The sequence below is a fragment of the Micropterus salmoides genome, unplaced genomic scaffold (genome assembly GCF_014851395.1).
Source record: "Micropterus salmoides isolate LMB-PRFRI ecotype aquatic unplaced genomic scaffold, ASM1485139v1 Ms_hic_scaffold_15, whole genome shotgun sequence".
NCBI lineage: Eukaryota > Metazoa > Chordata > Actinopteri > Centrarchiformes > Centrarchidae > Micropterus > Micropterus salmoides.
In genome coordinates, this window is record NW_024040596.1 from 24998312 (window position 1) to 25020220 (window position 21909).

The 21909-nt window shown below is 40.7% G+C and overlaps 1 protein-coding gene across 2 annotated transcripts; it reads right to left on the reverse strand.

Moving 5' to 3' along the window:
* Positions 1 to 3: 3 nt before the first annotated feature.
* Positions 4 to 20249, reverse strand: LOC119904513 (C-type lectin domain family 4 member E-like). Of its 2 annotated transcripts, XM_038721231.1 has the most exons (6): positions 20012 to 20216; positions 19816 to 19917; positions 18875 to 19042; positions 14936 to 15078; positions 6065 to 6168; positions 4 to 806 (listed from the first exon to the last, which is right to left on the reverse strand). In XM_038721231.1, the coding sequence occupies exons 1-6, from the start codon at positions 20079 to 20081 to the stop codon at positions 650 to 652; spliced, it is 744 nt and encodes a 247-aa protein (XP_038577159.1). In that variant the 5' UTR covers positions 20082 to 20216; the 3' UTR covers positions 4 to 649. The 2 variants fall into 2 exon arrangements, with proteins under 2 accessions (XP_038577159.1, XP_038577160.1); XM_038721232.1 differs by lacking the exon at positions 6065 to 6168 and having other exon boundaries at positions 692 to 806; positions 20012 to 20249.
* Between the last annotated feature and the right edge of the window lie 1660 nt (positions 20250 to 21909).

Here is a 21909-nt window from a genome sequence, read left to right on the forward strand (position 1 = left end):
ACACTGAACATGATGTAGCCTACTGTATCTGCTGTGTGATTTATTTTAATATGCTATCATTGTATAGCTTTCAAACTAAGCTTTTAAACCAGACTGATGCCATAAGAAATAGTCTCATCCTATCCTGAAATCTTTAGATGAAGCAATAATTAAATTTTTGGAACATCAGCAAGTTGGTGAGGTTACATAAGAAAGAAATGTAAGTTCTTCCAAACTTGACCTGTTGGACACTTAAATGTAACAATACGTTTATGAATTTCTTCTACCATAAGATCATCTTACAGAAATATCTTTTAAAGTGCAGAGCAGAAGCAAACTTCAAAGTCTGTCATCGTCATTAAAGATCATAAGCACCAACTAAGAAGAGCAGGAGATCATATTGATACTGTAAATAATGCACTTTTGGATGCCTGGCAGAAACTTTGAGTCTTGAACTTGAACATGAACAAGAGGATCCTCAGCCTGCTGCAGAGAAGTTTACATAGAAATATGTTCTTCAAGGATGATGAACTCTGATGAGAATGAACTGTAATAATACACTACTCTCTCTTTTACACACACAAACATAAAAGGACACTCAATCCCAAAGGCTTTTTGTAAAATCATAGCTTAGTTTGTAAAAGCATGTACATATGCTTTTACACCAATGCTAAGCCTCTTTCTCACAGATCCATCGCAGAAAAGTAGAACATGACCGATCGTTCCAGTTTTCTTGAGTTTTCTTGCCAGGTTTGATTTGGGCACAGTCCTCCTCACCCCACTTTGGATCTCCACCACCATTATCAGGCTGCGCTGCCTCCCAATACCTAATAGGTCAAGACAATCATAAGATGCAAATCAGAAGTGTAGCAAATACACTCTATTGAATATTAGGTCAATTAGTTTTATTTGGACCAAAAGGAAGTCTGAGGTGCTCCAGTTGGACTGAAAAAAGGATTCAACTGGAGCACCTCAGACTTCCCTTCTCAGACCTCCCTCCTCAGGCTCCTCTTATGCAGGTTTTAAGGCCCCCTGGACTGACCTACACTTTTGTTTTATTGTTTTATGACGTGACGATGTATAGTAAAACACTGGGTCAGGGAGAGATAGCCAGTCAGACTTCATGAACTGATACAGCTTGTTGTTTGTCAGAGAAAGGAAGATTGACCCAGAGCTCTGTAAGCTTTATTCATTTACATGTAATAAAACTGATTAACTTGGATCAGGAGTTTTTATTTTTCAGTTTCTGTTTTACTTTAAGATCCACGACCGCGCCGGCCGGCCTTCTGTGTGTCAGAATGGGCCAAACCAATACTTTAAATATGGAGGGGGTGTACCGGCGGCCCATCCCAACTTGGACCGATCTTCGTTTATGCTGAAATCTGATTGGCTCAACAGGGCATATCAAAGTAGTTTACTTTCCATTTGGGTTGTGTGATAGGCTCAACAGAGACGTAAAAAATTGAATTAAGAAGAAAAAATGTTGGCATAAGAGGCAGCTAAATGTGCCAAATTAACCGAGGAATCTCTGTATATCTTTATGTATATATAAGCTGTGGAGGTGATGCACAGGGACAGGGTGATGATGACCCCAGTCATGTTGATGAGGAGGAGAGAAGAGACAGGAGGAGCAGCAGGAGGAGGAGAAGGTAAATGGAACCAGACAAAACAGTGACAGGTACAGGGCAGTGTGATTTAAGAATTAGAGAATGGATTATTGTAAGTCATATTTATTACTGATTTTCTTCTCATACATATGTAACTGTACAATCAGTAAAAGCAGAGGGTCCAGCACAGAGGAAGCTGAGCCGGGAGAGGCTTACTAAAGATGATGGGTTTGATTTTTATGCACACACATACACAGCTGTATTTTATGGGAATGCATTGTCATTTTTGAGAATATTTAATTATTTTAGCCCTCTGACTAACTCAGGCTTGTCTGACCTGGTCTTGTTCAGTGCAGACCTGCTTTGCTTATACAAACTGAAGAGGCAGGTGTCATCCTGAAGTTTCTTGAAGGTCTTCAGCATAATCTGATTCAACATACAACAAAAACACTGATACGTATTAAAATAACTGCAAAAAATATTTATGCCCACCCCCAAAAGGGCACTCGCATAAAAGGCCTCTCCGTCTCAAAGTCCCGGGCTGTATTCCAGTCCATCCCTGTGCAAGCTAATGTTAGTTAACTCACTAACCTCTATGGGAAATAATAGTAGTAAGCTAATACTCTAGCAGTGCCAGCTGGCAGTGCAGTAGTGCAAACAAACTTTTAAATTAGGCGTTGTAGATCTAATATGAGTGAAGATCTTATTTCTCTCCTCAAATGAGTTCACAAACATATTTTGGTGGATTGCTATAGTGAAATAAGTTAAAGGGGTAATGTGTAGTTATCAGCTGCCACTAGCGGTGTGGTTTTTACATTGCAACCAGGTGTGTGCTCGTAAGCGTGCTCGGCTCAAACTCATGAGCGAGCATAATCCGAAACACAACCGCTTCATACAGAGATCCCGCAGTAAATGTGGCAGTGGCTTTTCACACAGACTTGTTCCTCTAGCTGCTCTGTTACTACTACAATGTTCCTGGCTCAGAGGCAGATTTCAAACCCCATTTTTGGCTCTGTAACATTCCTGCCTCAGACAGCGCAGCAAGCCACAATTTTGGCACAATCTTCCCATAAAATAAAGCAGCGGTTATATACAGACTCAACAGGAGACAGCGTCGCTCAACATGCTGGAAACTCAGGTAAACTCCCTCTGCAACGTTACTGTATATTTTTTATCAGGTTGAAGTAATCCATGCTCGTTACATGATAACACTACATTTACTGCATTTAGCCAACATGATACATTGGCTTTAACTTGCCTGCCTTGTCTGCTTTTCAGTAACTAACATTACCATTTGTTTGTCTTTCACCAGAGGCTCAGCAATGTGAGCACAGCTAACTTATGTATTGAATGATACCCAAACGGTGAGCTAGACTGAATATTATAAATGAGATTGTTGCCACACTTTGTAACAGTTAGACCACAGTAAGTAACGTTACTGTAGTGGACGGCTCTTCCACTGTGTTGTGATCGGTTTTGTTGCAGTATTGTATATTTTGAGGGTCACATTAAAGCAGAATAGTGGCTGTTGTAAGCAACAGAGAAAACAGGCGTGGGGTTCATTTCTAATTGAGGTTAAAGGCCATTGACAATAAGGCAGTTAAAAAGTGATTTATTAATATGTCATTTTATTGAAAAACTACATAGAGCCTCTTTAAAGTTTACGTAGCCTTCATACAATGGAACCCTACTACTCAAGCTCAAAGCTTATTGGTTCACAGAACTGGGCCTTAGGATAGAGGACCCTTCTTTATTTACTATTTTTCATTTTTTTAAAGCTGTTTTCTATGGAGGACCGATCCTGACACATTCTGAAATAAATACAGAAATAAATAAATACTCAATAAATAAATAAGCATCCAATTAAATACACAAAAAATAAAGTAAATAAATAAATGTAGGTAGTAATTAAATTATACAAGGAGACATAATTGTATATATTTTAATTAGTGCCTTATTCACCTTTGTAATAATTACCTTATTTATTTATTATCCGTTATAATCTTCAACTTTATTTATTAATTACTTATTTTTTTTAATGTATTTATTTATGTGTGTGTTTTAATATTTTTGTCTGTTTTATTCTTCCTTTGTATTTTTTTACCTTATTTATTTTCACCCTTGGTATTTATTTCTTCCTTTCTTTTTACATTTCTGTATGCATTTCTGCCTCATTATACAAATGAGGAGGTGCTGTGTCTCAAGGGGTCATCTTCTCTCCTATTGGTGGACCAGTCAGACGGGAGAGCTCTAGGCCTACTCTGCCTGCACACATCAACGAGCTTGCTCCTCACACAGTCAGATGGCTTCCTTCAGTAAATAAATAAATAAAAGTTAATAAATAAAGTTGAAGATTATAACGGAGAATAAATACATACGGTAATTATTACAAAGGTGAATAAGTAAAGACACTAATTAAAATATATACATTTATGTCTCCTTGTATAATTTAATTACTACCTACATTTATTTATTTACTTTATTTTTTGTGTATTTAATTGGATGCTTATTTATTTATTGAGCATTTATTTATTTATGTATTTATTTCTGACTGTGTCAGGATCGGTCCTCCATAGTTTGCAGGATGGCTTCACAGTTCTTTTTTTTTTTTTTTCTTATACGGACTCTTCATGTAGGGCTTCATTTCAGCCTCTGTGTGATACAAGCTGCATGCTGGGGGTGTGTTTAAGGCCCCCCCTCTCAAAGCCCACTGTCTTCTGATTGCCAAAGACCTGAAGCATGTTACCAGGCGTTTGTTCTTGCTGGGCAGAACAGGCAGACTGAGCCGTTGCTGGGCCATTGCTATGCCCAATTATGGAACACCAGCTCCTTCTGGCTCAGTATTACTTAGAACGGAGCTCTTGGTAGAAAAAGCAGTTCAAAACAGAGCGTTCAGAACAGGAGGAAATCTGAGGTTTTTGCTCACAGGGATTTCTTTTGAAGCTTTGGCCATGTTTAACATGAATATCCAACATTGCAACATTTTTGGTAAGTCATAAAATGTGGAAAAGCATAATAGGTCTCTTTTAAGTTCCGTTTAAACACCCAGGTGACATGGAAACCTACACCTAACAGATTTGGTTGCTTAGTAATAATGTTAGTAATTTTGTTATGAAAGCTAAAGTAATGTTATGTCTTCATAATAGAGAGCCTAAGTCATTCACTTCCGCTTCCGGCTCATGGGACCTTATTTTGGAAAAAATATGTACGGTTGTTAATGGCGAGACACAACTTATCTTTTTATCCCGTTAGAATTGAATCCTGAATTACACATATGACGTTGGTCAATTTAAAATATAATTTTGCAAGTCAAGAAAGTCGCATTTTGTTGTAAAACAGTAAAGTTACATGCCGTTTTGTGTGAAACCGCTTAATGAACTACATCGCTCGTCTCACACAGTATACGTCACCAACATGCACGGTAAAGCTAGCTAACATTCATTGCTTTCTTGCTACTAGCTAGATAATGTAGCTGTGTTCCACGCAGAAATATATCTCACCTGATGTGTTTAATCCAACAACTCCTGGCTCTTCTATCACATCATCCTCTCATGTAAGTGTTTTTATGTTAGCTTCAGTAACGTTAGCGTCAGTCATTGACAGAGAAAGTTATGACGTCACATACGCGACTTTTGGGTTTGTGGTCTTTGTAATTACGTATTTTCACAGTCTTATATCTCAACCGTTTTACATCAAACTATGACCTCCTTTAATTTAAAATGTTTTCAATTGACAAAGATCATATGTGTAATTCAGGGCACAATTCAAACGGGATCAAAATATTTGTTGTCTCCTGCCATTGACTACCGTACAATATTTTTCCGAAATAAGGTCCCGAGGTGGTCCACCGGAAGGGGAGTGACTTAGGCTCTCTATAACAAGCAAACAGCTAGATGTAGCTTTGTAGCAAGTCCAGTTGCTTCCAGTTTTGAGCCAGCTGTATTACACTTATGTTCACTGTGACCTCCATGGACTGTACATAGCCATTTAAAATAGACACATCAAATAGACACGTCTGTCTAGGAAGAATTCAGGATCAGTTGAAACCAATTCTGTCCGACTGTTCAATGACCGACTTGTGTTTATGCCTGTGCTCTATCACTATCTCTTTGCCTATTCACTGATCCTGTCCCTGTATCAGGCGTAAGCACAAAATATAACGTCAAAAATAAATCTCCTCCTGCTTCCTTCTAATGGAATAACTACTATTAACTGAAAATTTGGGGAAAAAGTAAACATAGGCTCTTGTGGTTTGCGTACCATAAATTATTTAATCTGGTTTCCAGAGGAATCAGACCTGGTGGAAGGCATTTAGAACTATCCAGAAATGGCCGATCTTCTCACCGATGGTCTTGTTTGCTTGTATAGGTCATGTAGAGGCCTAAGTATTAAATTGAGTCTGCTTCATCTGTAGTACGTTTAATATTATAATATTGCTCACACCTAACATTCAGGAATTGTAAACGTTTAAACCTAACCTTAGAGTCAGTTTAGTTCCATCAATCCATTTCCAGCTCCCCTCCACTTCCCCGTCAGTCAAACCAATCCAAGTTTCTACCCAGATGAAGTCAGAGAGGAATGTCTGTTTCAATACAAAAGAAAAAGCCAGTGTTTATTTATGAACATTATATGTGCAGTTTACAAGAATTTGTCAAGAATCCATTGAAAAATTTACAGCAACTTCATAAACCAACAAGTTGTAATGCTTCTAAAATGCCAGATTTTCCAAAAACACGACACTTTTTATCATTCAAATGGAACAACTGCGCAAATTTAATTCTGGAACACAGAAAATTTCAATTTAAAATATGCTTACAATAACTTGTGGTAGAGATCTCAGATAACTGGAACATATGTCAGAGCTTTCTCATTTTTGACTTTTTAATATAATTTGACCTCATTTACTTATTACATCACCCTTATTATGGTCAATATGTACAGTCTACTTATTTTAAGGCTACACCTATAAGGAATCAGGAAATAAGGCATTTCATTAAATTGTTCATGAAATCATAAAAAATGCCTGGAGCCAGAAATTTTGCTGTTGACTGACAGTAGATCTGGGACAGTTTTTAACTGATACAAAGAGTTTTGGCTTCATGGCACATTTGTATATCAAAGAATATTATATTTTGACATTTCAATGATATTTCATATTATATATTTTCCTTACAATGTTGATTACCCACATGCCAATGCTATTTGCCAAATATTGTTTGCCAAATAGCTTAATTTTGTGCTCAAAGTTGCAAAAGTTGCTTAGTTGTTAAAACGGGGTGGTGACGTATGGCTATAGAAATTCCATAAGTCATACGTCATTCTCCACGTTTGCGAAGGCGCACTGTCATGCCTTGTTAAAAAACTGTCACGCCTTCACGCCTCGTTAAGTCAGAGCATCAAACCGATAAACATTGTTGTGAGCTAGCTAACCAATTTATCATGTAGGCTAATTTACTTAGTACTTACAGTAGGTTATGTCTCTTTGTGTCTGTGTGTCTGATGGTTGGTTTGTCTTTCTAGTTTAGTTAGCTAAGTTAACTAAGTTGTAGTTAGCCAGGTGTAGTTAGCTAGCATAGTTATTGCAGAAAGTTAGCTAACAGGGTCTTCCTTTTATTTTTTAGTTTAGTTACTTGATTTAGTGTGCCTCAATGCTACTACGTTACCGCAAGCGAGGTAAGCTAACAGGGAGCTAACGTTGAGCTAACGGATACTAATGTGATGCTCACATGCGGTCTGCCTGGATCAGCCGACCAGGGAGACCCCGTGTGCCCACGTTGCTCCACATTAACTGCGGCTAATGACATTTAGCAACCGGTTTCATTGCTGCTGGTGGTCAGAGCGGACCACTGGTAAGCTATGAGTCGAAAAAAGCTGTGTGAAATCTTGTTGCTCCTTTTTGTGGAAGTTGTTGAACAAATGCTGTCTGTGCCTGTCTCAGTTGAACCAGCCACACCAAGCACACACTTCCCACACAGTGTGAGCCAGATGCCGTAGCCATGTGGCTAATCTGCAGCTTGAAGCTCACAGCAACAAGCAGTACACTCTGTTCACGATCAGAGGTCCCTTCACACACCCTTCCCCACAGAAACTGTATGAGCCCACGACAGCGGACATTCGCTTCGTGTGGACAGAACAAATACACACCTTGTACAGATATTTTTCTGCTGAAGAAATCTGCCAGGCAGTGTGTGATGCTGTTGACATTATGCATGTTTCCCCGGCAGTGCCAGCTGCAAGCTCGTGCATAATCACGGCATCAATGGCACGGTCCTTCTGTGCGTCCAGAGGTTCCCCCTTGGTTCACAGAAGCCAGGCTGTGTCAAATGAGCCCTTGAAGCGGTCATTATGCTTCATGCAGACAGGATAACACTACACGCCACCCTGCGTGTGGTGTTATCTTATCGCCGCTACACACATTACACACAACACCCCCCGGTTCCCCTGGACAGGGTCACATCCCATATCTCGTTCTTCACAGACGCCCTGGTCTGCACCGACTACAGGGCCGCGGTGGCCTACATAAACCGCCAGGGCAGGGTGCGCTCGGCGCAGCTGTTGGGTCTGGCCAGGCGGCTGCTCCTGTGGGCGCACGCTCACCTGCTCTCCATCAGAGCAGAATACATCCCTGGCGTGCTGAACAGAGGGGCAGACATCATGTCGAGTGGCACCTCCATCCCAATCTGGTGACCAGATCTGGCTCCGGTTCGGCAGGGCAGAGGTGGATCTGTTTGCCAACAAGGAGAACGCTCAGTGCGCTGTTTGGTTTTCACTGAGCCCGTGGGACATCCCGGTGCTGGGAGTAGAAGTCTTCATGCAGTACCTGCTGTATGCTTTTCCGCCGGTGCGCCTGGTCCCGCGCCTTCTGGATTGCCTGCAGTTTTCAACCTTGCCGGTGACTCTGGTGACCCCGGAGCACACCTACGCGTCCTGGTTTCCCTGTCTCCAGCGGTTGCTGGCGGGGCAGCCGTGGAACCTCCCTTGGAGGGGGGGCGCTCTCTCTCAGGCGGGGGGTGCGATCAGGAGTCACCCGCTCCTCGGCCAGCCTCTCCGGGTCTGGCCGCTGAGAGGTGGGCTTAGGTCTTTCCCGGGAGGTAGTTTGCACCATCCAGGGGTCAAGGGCCGCCTCCACTCAGTCCTCATACTCCTCTAAGTGGTCAGCTTTCCAACGCTGGTGTCTGGACCAGGGGACGGACCCGGTCGCCTGTCCGCTGTCGGCGGTGCTTTTGTTCTTCCAGTTGCTCATGGACTGGTGTTCAGTACGGTTAAAACCTACACTGCCGCCATTTCATCCTGTCACGAGGGCTTTGGGGACAGGACTGTGTTCTCCCACCCTGGTGAAACATTTCCTTAGGGGGGTGCGGAGGCGCAGGCCGGTGACGTGGCCTGTTGCCCCACAGTGGGATTTGCCACTGTTTACACGCCTTAACCCAAGCCCCGTTTGGGCCTTCGGAGACGGCGGACCTGAGATTCCTTTCGGCTAAGGTCCTTGCTCCTGGCTCTGACATCGGTCGATTTGGCTGCCCTCTCTGTGGCTCCGTCGTGTCTCCAAATTCAGGGCGGCGGCAGCTTGGCTGTTCTGCGCCCTAACCTGACGTTCATGCCTAAAAGCACTCCTTTCGGTCGCGGGTCATCACCCTCTCGGGTTCTTTTCCTCCCCCCCATGGGTCGGTTGGAGGACGCCACGTCCCACCTCCTCTGCCCGGTGCGAGCGCTGTCCTGCTATGTGGCGCCGTGCGCAGCGTCTGTTTGTGCACTACAAGGAGTGGTCCAAGGGACTTCCCCTGTCGGTGCAGCGCCTGTCTCACTGGCTGTGCAATGGCATCTCCCAGGCTTACGTGTCTGCCGTTGAATTTCCCCCGGATGGCATCAGAGCGCAATCCACAAGAGGCGTCTCCTCCTCAGTGGTGTTGCACGGTCGGATGACAGTGGATGACATCTGCATGGCGGCCTCCTGGCCTCCTGAGTGTTTTGGCTGAGTGATTCTCCTTGTGAGTGTGCGGTGCGCCCTCTACCACCGGACGTTGTGTGGGGGCGGCCGCTGCTTACGTGGCCCGGCCTTGTGCGCAGCTGATACGGTTGCTGTCGTGACCCCGCCTGTGTCTGTACGGCTGCAGGGCCCCCCACTCAGTTTACCGACTTACGCATGGGTCGGCCCTCGGCCTCCCATGCCGCGCCAACGTGCTAGCATGCACGCCGAGACCAACGCCGTGGTCAGCGGGCGACTGGGTGGCTCATTATGGCTCTGGGCAGGTGAGTTGTGCTTGGTGGTACCGTATGGGCCAGTGAGGCGTTGACTCATCCTGCTTCGCTTCTAACCAAATAGCGATAGCCTTAGAGGGCTGCGCCTATACGAAATAGAATGGGGGTTACGTACTGTAACCCGGATTCTATGAGTATAGGCGCAACTTACATACTGTATTAAAACGTTTGGTAAATTCTCAATAATGAGCATTGGCACCACAAGTGTGGCTCCTCTGCTTGTTTTTGTCAACTACCAGCTCATTAATATGGAGGTCCTTAGCACTCAGCGCACTGAAACTTCAGAAGACACATTATACATACACATTATTTAACCCATCTCAGACTGAATATCAGCAGAGAAGGAGCATTATAAACTTGGCTTAGTTTGGCTTTTGTTATAATTACATTTTCTTCTTTACAGAAAGGAAGGACCTGAATCTGTGGAGGCCAGCCATTATTAATGTAGCAGACCTAAAAATATTTAGTTATGCATTTTAATAAATTTATGAGAATTGATACCCAATTATGAATTCATAATTGAAGATTCATAAAATCAAAATTTTCCTCGTTTCAGGGCACCACCGGAGTTGTTATAATCCTAGAGTCTCCGGACCTCTAGGTAGTTTTGAATAATTATACAATTATTACTAGTGATCAGTTAGTTAATAATCGCTCAATTATCTTAAATCAGTCAGTCAGTCTCATATCTAAAGGGTCAATTCTCTTGGCAGGAACTAGAAATAGGCAACACAAGCAGCTCTTATATTACAGTGAATTTATTCTCTAACTACTGTGATAAAAAGATGGTTGGATACAGGGAACATAAACATTTGCTGAACAATGAGCCTGGAGGTTCGGTTGTGGGAAGCATTTGACTCATACGGCATAGAAGAGCTAATGAAAGTGAACTAATGCTATGATTTTAAGAGTTAAAATGGGCATCTGATCACAGAACGTGTGTTAAGTCTTGCTGCTTGTCGACAGCTTGCTTTTGGCCTGTTGCACGGGTCCCACGCTAGCTGCCCGATCCTGGCTTTTTGCTAGGGATTCTCCGGGGTTCTCCGTGTCTGATTGAAAACGCCTCCTCCATCTGGCAATTCGGCTGTTTTCAGGTTTCCTTCGTTGTAGCTGGCGAGACCACGTGGCTTGGTCTGACCTCGGTGAAGTTGGCTCGACGAAAAAGGCTTAAAATGGAACTTGGTCGTTCCTGAATTAGTCCAGTGTAACTTAACGGACTGATAACTTTAACAAACAAAAGAAATAAAGAAAATAAAACAAACTAAAGGCAGATCGATGTCGCGGCACTTCAGGTGTGTAGCTTCAGGCGAACAAAAGGGCCTGTCTCGCTGGCCGAGTCTGGGCGTTGCCTGGCGAGGCATGCCACGCGCGTGCCGAAGCGTCCAGAGGGCCGAGCAGAGTGGAAGAGAGCCAACAGCGAAGAGAAGAGAGCGAGAGGTCGCGTGTCGCTCTTTTGTTGCCTGGGGCGTGGTTCCCCAGGGGGCGTCTCAGGTTTCCCAAGGGACTGCCTTTCTAATCTTAATGTCTAAAGAAAAGAAATCTATTTGCACGTATTATAATCAAATATTTTCCACAATCGAACCTCAATGGTCGAACGGTTGTACTGTTCTAGGCATTTGGTAACAGGAAACAATTGTCACATTATTGGTCAGGATATTTATACATTTAACGGCATTTCTGACGAGGACATGTAATACTTATTTCGTCCACTTGGGGGAGCTCAGGTTACATGAGGAAAGCTTGGATTAAATCAAAGATCGTCTCTCCTTAGGAACTGGGAATATTTTTGATTCATCCTTAAATTCAAGCTGGCGATTAAGAGTATAGTAAAACATTTCTTTGTCATCATTTCTAAAGGAACTTTGTAGGAAAGTATTATGAACAAGCATTGATTACATCAGATGAAGGAGTGTCTTGCTGAAAATAAAAACATTGCACAAGTAACTTCTTTTCAGCACTAATATCAACAACAGATAGCAACAACAGTTAACATAACTACTCAAATAGAGGCAAACGTATTCAGGTAACGGTAACGATGGTAATAAAAACAAAAAGTAAGGTCAGTTGCCACGGAAACGTGTGTGGGGGGGCCAGTTTTGATAGGCTGTTTAGGGAAATGCCAATGGCTGGTTCGTGTCCCTTTGTCAGTTTAACAGTCAGGCCCCGCGTTATCAGCTTCGGAATCAAAAAGGTGCCAGTTTTATGGTCGGGATAGCACTTAGAGACAGCAACTTTGACCCCTCCCCTTCTTCTCTGGGGAGGAGAAAGGAATTTAGGGTAGCTCCAAATTTATTCAATGTAAAATGCGCAAATCCACACCGTTGTTCACTACATTAAACATCTGTATGTATGTAAAGCATCATACTAAAATTTGTTTTGAAACAGCCATTTTGGAGATTAAGAGTAAAAACACATGAACAAGACATTTTAAAAATTATAAAAAATATTACTAGCTTCATGAAGATATAATTTATTGCAGGGCTGTTTTACAGGACTGCAACAGTTTTAACTTGATTTACCTTATTAACAGAAACTAGCATCTAATGTACATGGATATTCTGTGCTTATGTGTTTTTTCACACATGTACAACTTGTGAACTGCATGATTTACCTTTTCCACAGGTTTCTCTCAGTAGTTCTGCAATTCAACCGTGATGGAAGCTGATTGGTTGCTGTGATGGTGTGTTATATTTTACAACCATGTTTTTCCTTTCCCCAGCATACGCATCAGCCCTCATGGAGTCAACTGCACCTGCCCCACTTCGCAGATTGGCCAAAAGATCCCCATGGATGGATGAGGCAGTCGGCCTTTGTTGGTTAACGGTTTAATACAGGACATAAATGTGAAACCAGCACAGAAGTCTTGGTTCGCGATTTTCAGGTTAAGATCTTTATTAATGAACTCAAAGCCAGATCAGTCCTACGATTAATATTACCCTCGGCCAAAGATATACTCAGTCAAATTTGTCTATTTGTAAGATATCTAAAAAATATCTCTAAAAGAGAGATTTAGATGAAATCTGGTAAACAAATGTGTCAGCCAACGCTTGGGGTGTGACTTTTTTGTTGTTAACATTGCAATAAAGTATTTTGTTTTGTCACTGTACTCAGTTAAAAGAATGGTTTGTGTGTATTTTTGTGTAGAGCCAGTAAATGTTATTTAAAATATTTATTATTAATAAAATCTTGAGAATTTTATATAAAACATGTTTAACCATTAATGCACTATGCATCTGTTCAGTATGATTGCAACCGCATAAAGTGTGAATAATTTTATTGTCAACATAATGAGGATGTATAAAATGTGTACCCCATTCTTCAGGACACAACACATAAAGCAAAGGACTTCATAATGTGCCTGCTTTAGGCCCAGCAACCTGCCTGTAAACTGTATGGTATGCTTGGTAACAGGGACACAATACCTAAAGCTAAAGCTGATGAAAATAGTATTGTCAGTGTGTTATAAGTAGTGGTGATGTACATACAATGTTGTGTTTCTTAAAGCCTACATAAACAGAAATAACTCAGATTCCGTTTAAATCTCTCCACTTCACTATTTATTCTCTTAGTAAAGTTCATAAAAAGTCAGCTTTACATGTAGAAGATCAAGTATACGGTTGTATTGTAATGTATTGTAACTGTATGGGGTATACAGTTACCAGTGGGAGTTATCGTGTGCAGTGTGTGATAGGACCATCGACTGTATGATTGATAACAGCTGATACTCGCACATTACATACAACAACTATTGTTACTAGTCCTATTGTTATTATTGTTATTATAATCATTAACATTACGATTGTTATCATTAACACTGCTATAAATATCTGTACCATTTTTCATTTAGTCTATAGCAACATCACCTTTGCTGTCTGTACCTCTGTGTGTGTATATTGTGTAGACTGCCTCCCTCCCCTCTCTCTCCTTCCATCCCTCTTTTTCTCTCTGTTCCTCTCCTGCTCTCTCTCTCTGTTCCTTTCTTGAGTATGGTCTAGAGTACGGTCTAGACCTGCTCTTTTATGAAAAGCGCTGTGAGATAACTTGTTGTGATTTGGCGCTATATAAATAAAATTTAATTGAAAAATTTAATTGAATTAGTTTCTATCATGCGTAAGTAATAGCTACTCCTGCCAGACAGTAAAGTGTACTGAACTTTACAGTGTAGTGATGTTAACACAGCATATCGTTAGTAGTGATGTGCGGATCAATCCTAAAGTATCGATATTTCTGATACCAACATTTCCTGCTCCAAGGTTTATACTCATATAAAAGGATTGATATCTAAACTCAGTAATTTGGAGTGAGTGAGTGTTTTATCATAAGTATCTTACTGTTACCAGGATGGTCTAATTATAGGCTACTCGGTTGATAGGAACTACTTTTCCTTCCGCCTGTCAAAGTCATGCTTGAGCTAAGGCTCTGTGACGGAGCTTCTTTGAAGTGAGCCGCTGCAGACCTTTACATTTCCCGCGATTGAATACTGACTATGGCCGACAGGTCTGGCTGTATTTTAGCTGTGAAGGTAATAATGACGCTGTATGTGATGTGTGTGCAAAGACTTTAGCAACACTGCAAACTTCGCTAAACATCTGACATTAAGTCAAAATAATATGATTATGTATGAAGCGGCAGTTCTGAGCAGGAGATTTTCATTATAATTAAAGAATATGACAGTAATTTGATTGTCTTGTCATTATGCAGCTATTATTTTGAATTGGTAAGGCCACAGCCTACTCCTTATTTCTCTCATAAATACAGAAACGGGAGAGGGAGGTCACATTAAACTAGAATAAAATATGTAAAAAGTATTTTTTATTGGCAATACCAGCCTGGGTATTACTTGGTATTGGATTGAATAGGAATTACGTGGTATCGTACATCACTAATCGTTAGCGCTCCAGCCGTCAGTTTTTGGTTGACATGGTAATTGATTACGTATGACTATTAACCACACCCCCATTCTCTGTTTGAGAAAGAACGTTCACCAAAAATGGCAGTTAAAACTGGCTGGAGGGGGGCTTTAAGGAGTTTGAATGGTTACTGTGACGGTGTTGAACATAAATAGAATGAGTTAAAAAAACACACTGTACCTGTTCTTCAGCACTGTCTATGACAACCAGATCTGCTCCTCTGTTTCTGCAGTCCTGTCTGCCTTTTGTCCACAAACCAGACTTATTGGAGAGCAGATAACAGGAACACAAGAACATCCTCCATCCAGCAGGACACGATTTATCTGTAAACACACAACATAAACTTTGGTCCAGACTAAAATATCTCTCCAATTATTAGTTAATTACTATTAAAGTTTGTACAGACTTTGATGATCCCCAGACAATGAATCCTAATGACTTCAGTGACTTTTGATCTCACACCACCATGAGCTTCACACTTGTGGCTTTGCGGAAAAATGTCTTGACATGCCTTTTTTTATGGGGGGGGGGGGGGGGGTATTCAGGCCAAGACTCCTAAATTCATTCTCAGCACTTAAAATAGATTTATTTCTGTGAAGAACGAAAAGGAGAATCAATGGTGGTCTGGTGGATAGTGCTGTGGCCTCACAGCTAGAAGGTTGCGTGTTCAAACCTCGGTTTGCCCAGCTTCCTCCTGCCATCTAAGGCTAGGTTTATTGGTGTCTCTAAAATTTCCCTTAGGTGTGAGCGGTTGTTTGAAAGATGACTTTTGGGTGAAGCATAGGAGAAGGCCCTAGCACCCATTGTACTGAGGTTGATGGTTGTTGGTGCCAAAAGACTTGGTGTGGAAGACCGCAGGGAACGAAATGAAGTGTAGGTCTGAATGAGGTCGGTAAGATAAGTAGCAGACAGATTGCAGAGGGCTTTTAATGTTAGTAATAATACTTTAAAGTTAATCCTTTGTGATACAGGAAGCCAGTGTAGTTGGATCAGCAGAGGAGTGGTATGTTCTGTGGACTTGGCATGTTATAATCCTTGCCGCAGCATTTTGGATGAGTTGCAGTCGGTGAATAAGTTTGTAAGGAATGCCTGCTAATATTGCATTGCAGTAATCGATGCGTGATGTGACCGAGGCATTTACTAGGACTTCCGCTGAGTGTTGAGTTAGAGCAGAGCGTAGTCTGGAGAGGTTTTTTATGTGGAAAAAGGAGGTCCGGTATACGTTATTATTGATATGGCTGGAGTAAGTGAGGGTACTGTCCAATATCACACCAAGGCTCTTAACCAGCGTGGAGACAGGTATGGCGGTTCCGTTTATAGGGGGTGAGCTAATGTTGGTTTTCGACAGAGTAGATTTTGAACCAATATGCATGCTTGTGATTTGTAGACTTATCTACTGTGTATCATTTTTGTGGGTACTTTGTAGGCAACATGTGATGCATTTTTTTCCTTTCTAATTTCAAACCACTATGCTAAAACAGCTTGCAAAACATTGGCTGACAGGGCTGGGGCGGGTTGTAACACTTCTTTAAAAAGTGCTATACATACAACTAGGGACCTTTATGATTTGAATATTTTACAGAATGCCCTTTGCTGTCTGGGCCCACCATGCACTCCAGGGTTACCAGCATTCATTTATCTGCACTGTGATAGTACTTCGCATTCACATGTTGTTCACATGTTAGTGTATGTATCGGCACTCGATCTTTTACATACTCCTTACGGGCAGCTTTTGAGAAATTCCAGTGCGCAAGAAAAAGTCTCGGTATGCCAAAGAGTAAATATAGAAGTGCTTGTACTGCGTACCGGTGAGTACCGACCCACTTCTTTTTTGTTAGACCTCAGGATATACAAAAATGTTCTTTAATTAAGTACATTTTAGTATGTACATGTAGTATTTATTAAGAATGCTGTTAAGTAAGTTTATTCTGTGGATAAATTTACATACACATACTGGACATGCGCGCGAGTCATCAGACAGTCTGCATACACACAATGCATTTGACGAGGTCTGTGAGACTCTTGTAGAGGATTGAATTTTTGCCATTTGAAGTGAACAATGTGGGTACTTTGTATAAAAGTTTGAGAACTCCAGCTACAAAATTCAGTGAGTTATAGTTCCATTCATCCGCTTATCCTGCGTACAGGGTCGCTGGTGAGTTATAGTAGCAAAAAGTCTTACAACCATACCCAGTCTCCCCTACTCAAGTTGACGTCAACCGGTTATGTTACATAACGCCGTGGTGTTCCGTCGGGAGATGCAGTTACTTCAACTAACGTTGAGGAAAGTATATTCTAAATCCACCTACGATAGAAGATGGGGACACAGTGAATACTTTACAAGCACGGACCAGGTAAAGCAACGCTTAACACACCTGGTTTATGCATAAATAATATGTAAATTGTAAAGCTTTGAGTAGAGGAAAGGTCTGCTAGCCGCTAATTTCAGCAGTGTAAATAGGCTGAAGCTAATAAGCGTGACTAGCAGGTTGTGGCAGTTATAACCCGTCGTGTTGGTTGTATTAACCCCTTGACGCCGATTGTCGCGAATTCGCATCATACCTGCCAGCCAAGATAGCGCATGGATTCCCCCAATGCCTGTTGGTGCATATTCAATACGTACCTAGGAACCTTTTGCAAGCCCTGGTTTCTGATTTATGCCTGTTGCCGCTGATTTGCATCATACCTACACATACCTGAATTTATATATTTTCTATGTTCTATAGACAAATTAACAATCTTCACTTAATTTAACATCAGCTTGAAAGTGAATGAAAACACAAAGAATTTATTTTTTTTTTATTGTAAAAAAATTCAGGCGTTAAGGGGTTAAAATAGAGAAACTGCAGTTAAAAATCGATTGGTATGCGCCTTGATCGACTGGCTAATAGTTTGTGGTTACTTGTCCAGAGGAGGTGGGGTATGTCAATCAGTCACACACTCCACAGTAACTTATGCTTTAAAAAAATCATGGATAAAAAACATCAACGAAACGAAAAAGTGGTGCTGAAAAGCTGAGGGAGAAAAAAAGATGTTGCTCGTGGGAGGTGCAGAAATACAGTAGCGCATTGCATCACCTTAAAAGTCATAATTTGGAGATTGGGATCTTGTAATTATGAGAAAAGTTAAGGAAGCCTAGTTAGGCTAGCTGTCACCTACACTACAGGACAATGTTGCACTATTGGATTTAATATGTTTTTATTTCCCTGCGATGGACTGGCGACCTGTCCAGGGTGTACCCCGCCTTTCGCCCGATGTCAGCTGGGATTGGCTCCAGCCCCCCACGACCCTGTACGCAGGATAAGCGGTTGACGATGGATGGATGTTTTTATTTCCTTGTTGGTATGAGACACTGGGAAATATTAATGTTACTTACTGCGGATGGCATTAAGATTAATATGTCAAGGTTGCGCAGGTATCTCAAGCATTGACTGCGGTCAACCAAGCCTCACTTCAAAAACGAAAGTCAAGCCAGCCCCCGCTGTGTTTTGTGATGCGTTATTTAAGGCATTACGTTAACAATGTGTCACAGCAGATTTCAAAATAATTGATTATAAATAAATAAGAATTCAAAAATACAGCCCTTGAAAATATCTATTATTTTCACTGAATTCCCTCTGAATTCAGATTGACATTCGCTTCACAGTGATTACAAACCACTTCAGATTGTGAAAGATAAAAACATTGGATACTGCTCTTATTATGGCATGTGCAGAAAAACATTGGCTCAAAAGTCAAAAGTTACATGCTTTATTTTTTGTAGTGAAAGTAATATAGTAATGTAACGAGTAACGTAAGTAATTACTTTTAAACCCAGTAAGTAATAAGTTATCTAATACTATTACTTTTAGAAGGAGTAATAAGTTAACAATATTACATTTATTCATCTGATGCTTTTATCCAAAGCGCTTACAATTGCTATATATGTCAGAGGTCGCACACCACTGGAGCAACGATGGGTTAAGTGTCTAATGGTGGATGGCTCACAGTGGGAAATGAACCCGGGTCTCTCACACCAAAAGCATGTGTGTTATCCACTGTACCATCGCCAAGCAACTTATTACAGTTCCCGAGTAACTTGGCCAACACTGGTGTGCAGTAGCAAGAGGCGTCACTCACTCTGTCTGGCCAAACTCTGAAGCCTGTTCAGCTCTTTAGTCGTTTCAATGAGGCTGGCATTCAGCAGCTCTCTCTCTTCAGACATGGAGGAAAGCTTGTTATTACTGGCCTGGAGACGCTCCGTCAGGTTGGTATTGATAGTGGAGAAATCTGCGGCTGAGTGATGGTCTGAAATAAATCAAAATACTTCAAATTTATGTTTATTACGTCAAATACCATTTTAATCATTCAAAATGGACATTTTTCACTAACCATAATTATAGCTTATAGATTCATTTTGAAGCAAACATCTAAAGATTTCTGCGTATGTTGAGCAAATGTTTTAGAGCAAAAAAAACTTTCTTGAGGCTGGCTGAGGGACAGGCATCATCATGAAAGCAGCCTTGCAGTCTGACCCAAAGCAACCAAATTCAGTACATAATATGTAGTCCTTGACCCTGCTTTCTTTTCTTAGAACAGGTACAATAACATTTAATCATAACAAAAATGGCATATAGGATAAGGAAAAGCAAAATGTGCATAATGGAGCTAAAGGAAATGCCACAATAATTATTTGATTGTATTTTTCAAACCAATAAGTTAGTTAAGACCCTGTTCTCTAAAAAGGCACAACTTGTGGCATATTTCTGTGAGGGTACTGCTTTACATGCAAAGTTAAAGTTTTTAAGTAGGCTACTGTACAAATGCACAGGAGAATGTTTTTTTTGTTATTACTGTAGTAAGAAATTGACGTAGATATCCAAAGTAGAAAAAACATGACAAAGACAATCAGCACCTGTATTGAAACACCGTTTAAAGAACCAACACAAAATGTGGAACTTTTTTGAAGTATTCAACGGGACTGTTATGACAAGCAAGAAGTGAAGACACAGATTAGAGGAAATTAGCCAGATAAACACATTAATAAAAAACTTAAACTTCTGAATGTCAACCAAACTCACAGAGGACAGCGAGGCCGATGAGCCTAGCCAGCAGGAAGACACTTAGCAGCCCCAGACAGAGAACAACAGCTCCATGAAATCTCCTCTCTGAGCTCCTCAGACCTCAACACAGACAATACAGTCAAGGATACAATAATAATAATAATAATAATAAAGCTCAGTCTGCCAGCCTCTTTGTCTGACAAATAATTCTTACCTGTCTGATTTTGTGATGGTGTTGAGTCAACAGATTTGTCATATTCAACATTTATATAGATTTCCTCCATCGCTCCTAAGAATGCCCAGTGCTTTGTGGAGGGTCGGCTCTGCAGCACAAGTTACTCTACAGGATTGGGTTCATTTTTTTTTATTTTTTTTTACTTTAGCTGATCAGGAAATCCTGCCTTAAAGATGCTAAAAACAGATTGTGCAATACTCGCCTGTCGTCTCACTTGAAACGGGAGCTAAAAATGATAACGTAATTTTCAAGAATATTTTACTCTACTGATTCCTGAATTGTGTTATACATTTTTGACAGAATCTTATCTTCTTCTGGTCCTATGCAACTACTCTGCATTGGTAAAAGATATTTTGATGGAACTATAATGTGTTTTTGTTTTTTTTTCTAAATTTTAATAATTCTTTATCATATTTAACATATCAAAACAAATTTTCAACTGAACAAAGAACTCATGGCAACAGAAGAATACATAAGCTAAAGCAGTTTAAAGTTTGGCTGGTAAGTGAAAGTTTGTGGCCAATAAAAGGAAGTGATTCATCAGTCAGCAATGATAAAGTCCTGCCTGTGTCAGCATCACAGCAGAAACATGTAGGTGATGCATCATACTAAAAAACATTTGTTCTGTTGATGAAAAATGCTGTGAAAAAATACAGATGTTTGAATGGCCAGTAAGTGTTTAGGTTGATTTACATTTTCTTTTAATTATCAAATATTGTTACCTCTAAATAGTTCCTAATTCACATACATTTAAATCAGGAGAGACTCAATTGCAGATATGCTTAAAGAATAATAAAATGAATACTATTGGCACAGTACACAATGGGAAGGTTGAAGAAAGTGAAGGCGATTCGATTCGACCCAATTGTGATATATTACGTTAAGGGGGTAATACCATACAGTAAAACAGGAATATCCCGCCAGTGGAGGCTAGACAACAGTGGTGGAAATGAAGGGATGAAGAACAATGGCTGAAGATCTGGATGGTTGAGATATGGAGTGGGACATCTGACTGGCTCACTTGAAGACCCAACTGGGAAGACTGGTTGTGATGAAGGCCAGAGGGGGAATGGGCTGGAAGAGGGTTGCATCAATCGGACACTGAGACGACTGGCTCACAAAGGTTGTTGCAAAATCTTAACTGAAAAGTGAATAACCTCAGTCAGCTGATGAGTTAAAAGTGGGTATAGACAGAGAGGGTGAGTAAATAATAGCATAAGAATGTAGATTGTTGTCATCCATCTTCCTGATTAAACTTAGCTAAGCTTCATTTGTTGTCTGGAGGCATTTTTTAAATTTACTATAGATACTTTTGTTTTTTGTATTTAGTGTGAATAGGGGATATTCTTGAAAGTGACATATGAAAAATAGTTTTTCTTTTCATTTCACTTTGTCACACTCACTATAATATTCTCCCTAACAAAACACTTTGGATAACATTTCTTAATGAACAACAACGGTTTGTTGTAACATTCTTTATTTGATAAAATCTTCACAAGGAAATATATAATTTTCTTTGGATCTGCATCAAATTTTAATGGGTTGTTCCCGCCCATGCTTTACCCTTCCAACAAGTTTGTGGTAAACCAGGTTGGTAGTTTTTCCCATAATCCTGTTAACTAGTCATGAGTGGAGTGATGGCATCTATGATTCAATTGAAGAAGAAAAGTATTGCGAGCATTGGCGGCCGACCAACAGAGGGCGCTAGGGCGTCGCCATCCCTGGTGGTGGAAACTTTTTATATACAGTTTATGGGTGGAAAGTGTTTTGATTTTTCTTTTTAAAATAAAATTTTTTTAAATAAACAGTAATTACCTTTTTTTACGTATTTAGAATCCACAATAATTTGTAATATATAAAATATTTGCTAAATAATT

Excerpts from the sequence above, each read along its gene's own strand:
- LOC119904513 (XM_038721231.1), bottom strand. The coding sequence starts at position 20,081 with ATGGAGGAAATCTATATAAATGTTGAATATGACAAATCTGTTGACTCA. Across the intron at positions 19,043-19,815 it reads CATCGGCCTCGCTGTCCTCT|ACCATCACTCAGCCGCAGAT; the intron begins GTGAGTTTGGTT and ends GATTTATTTCAG. Across the intron at positions 807-6,064 it reads GGAACTAAACTGACTCTAAG|GTATTGGGAGGCAGCGCAGC; the intron begins GTTAGGTTTAAA and ends TTGACCTATTAG.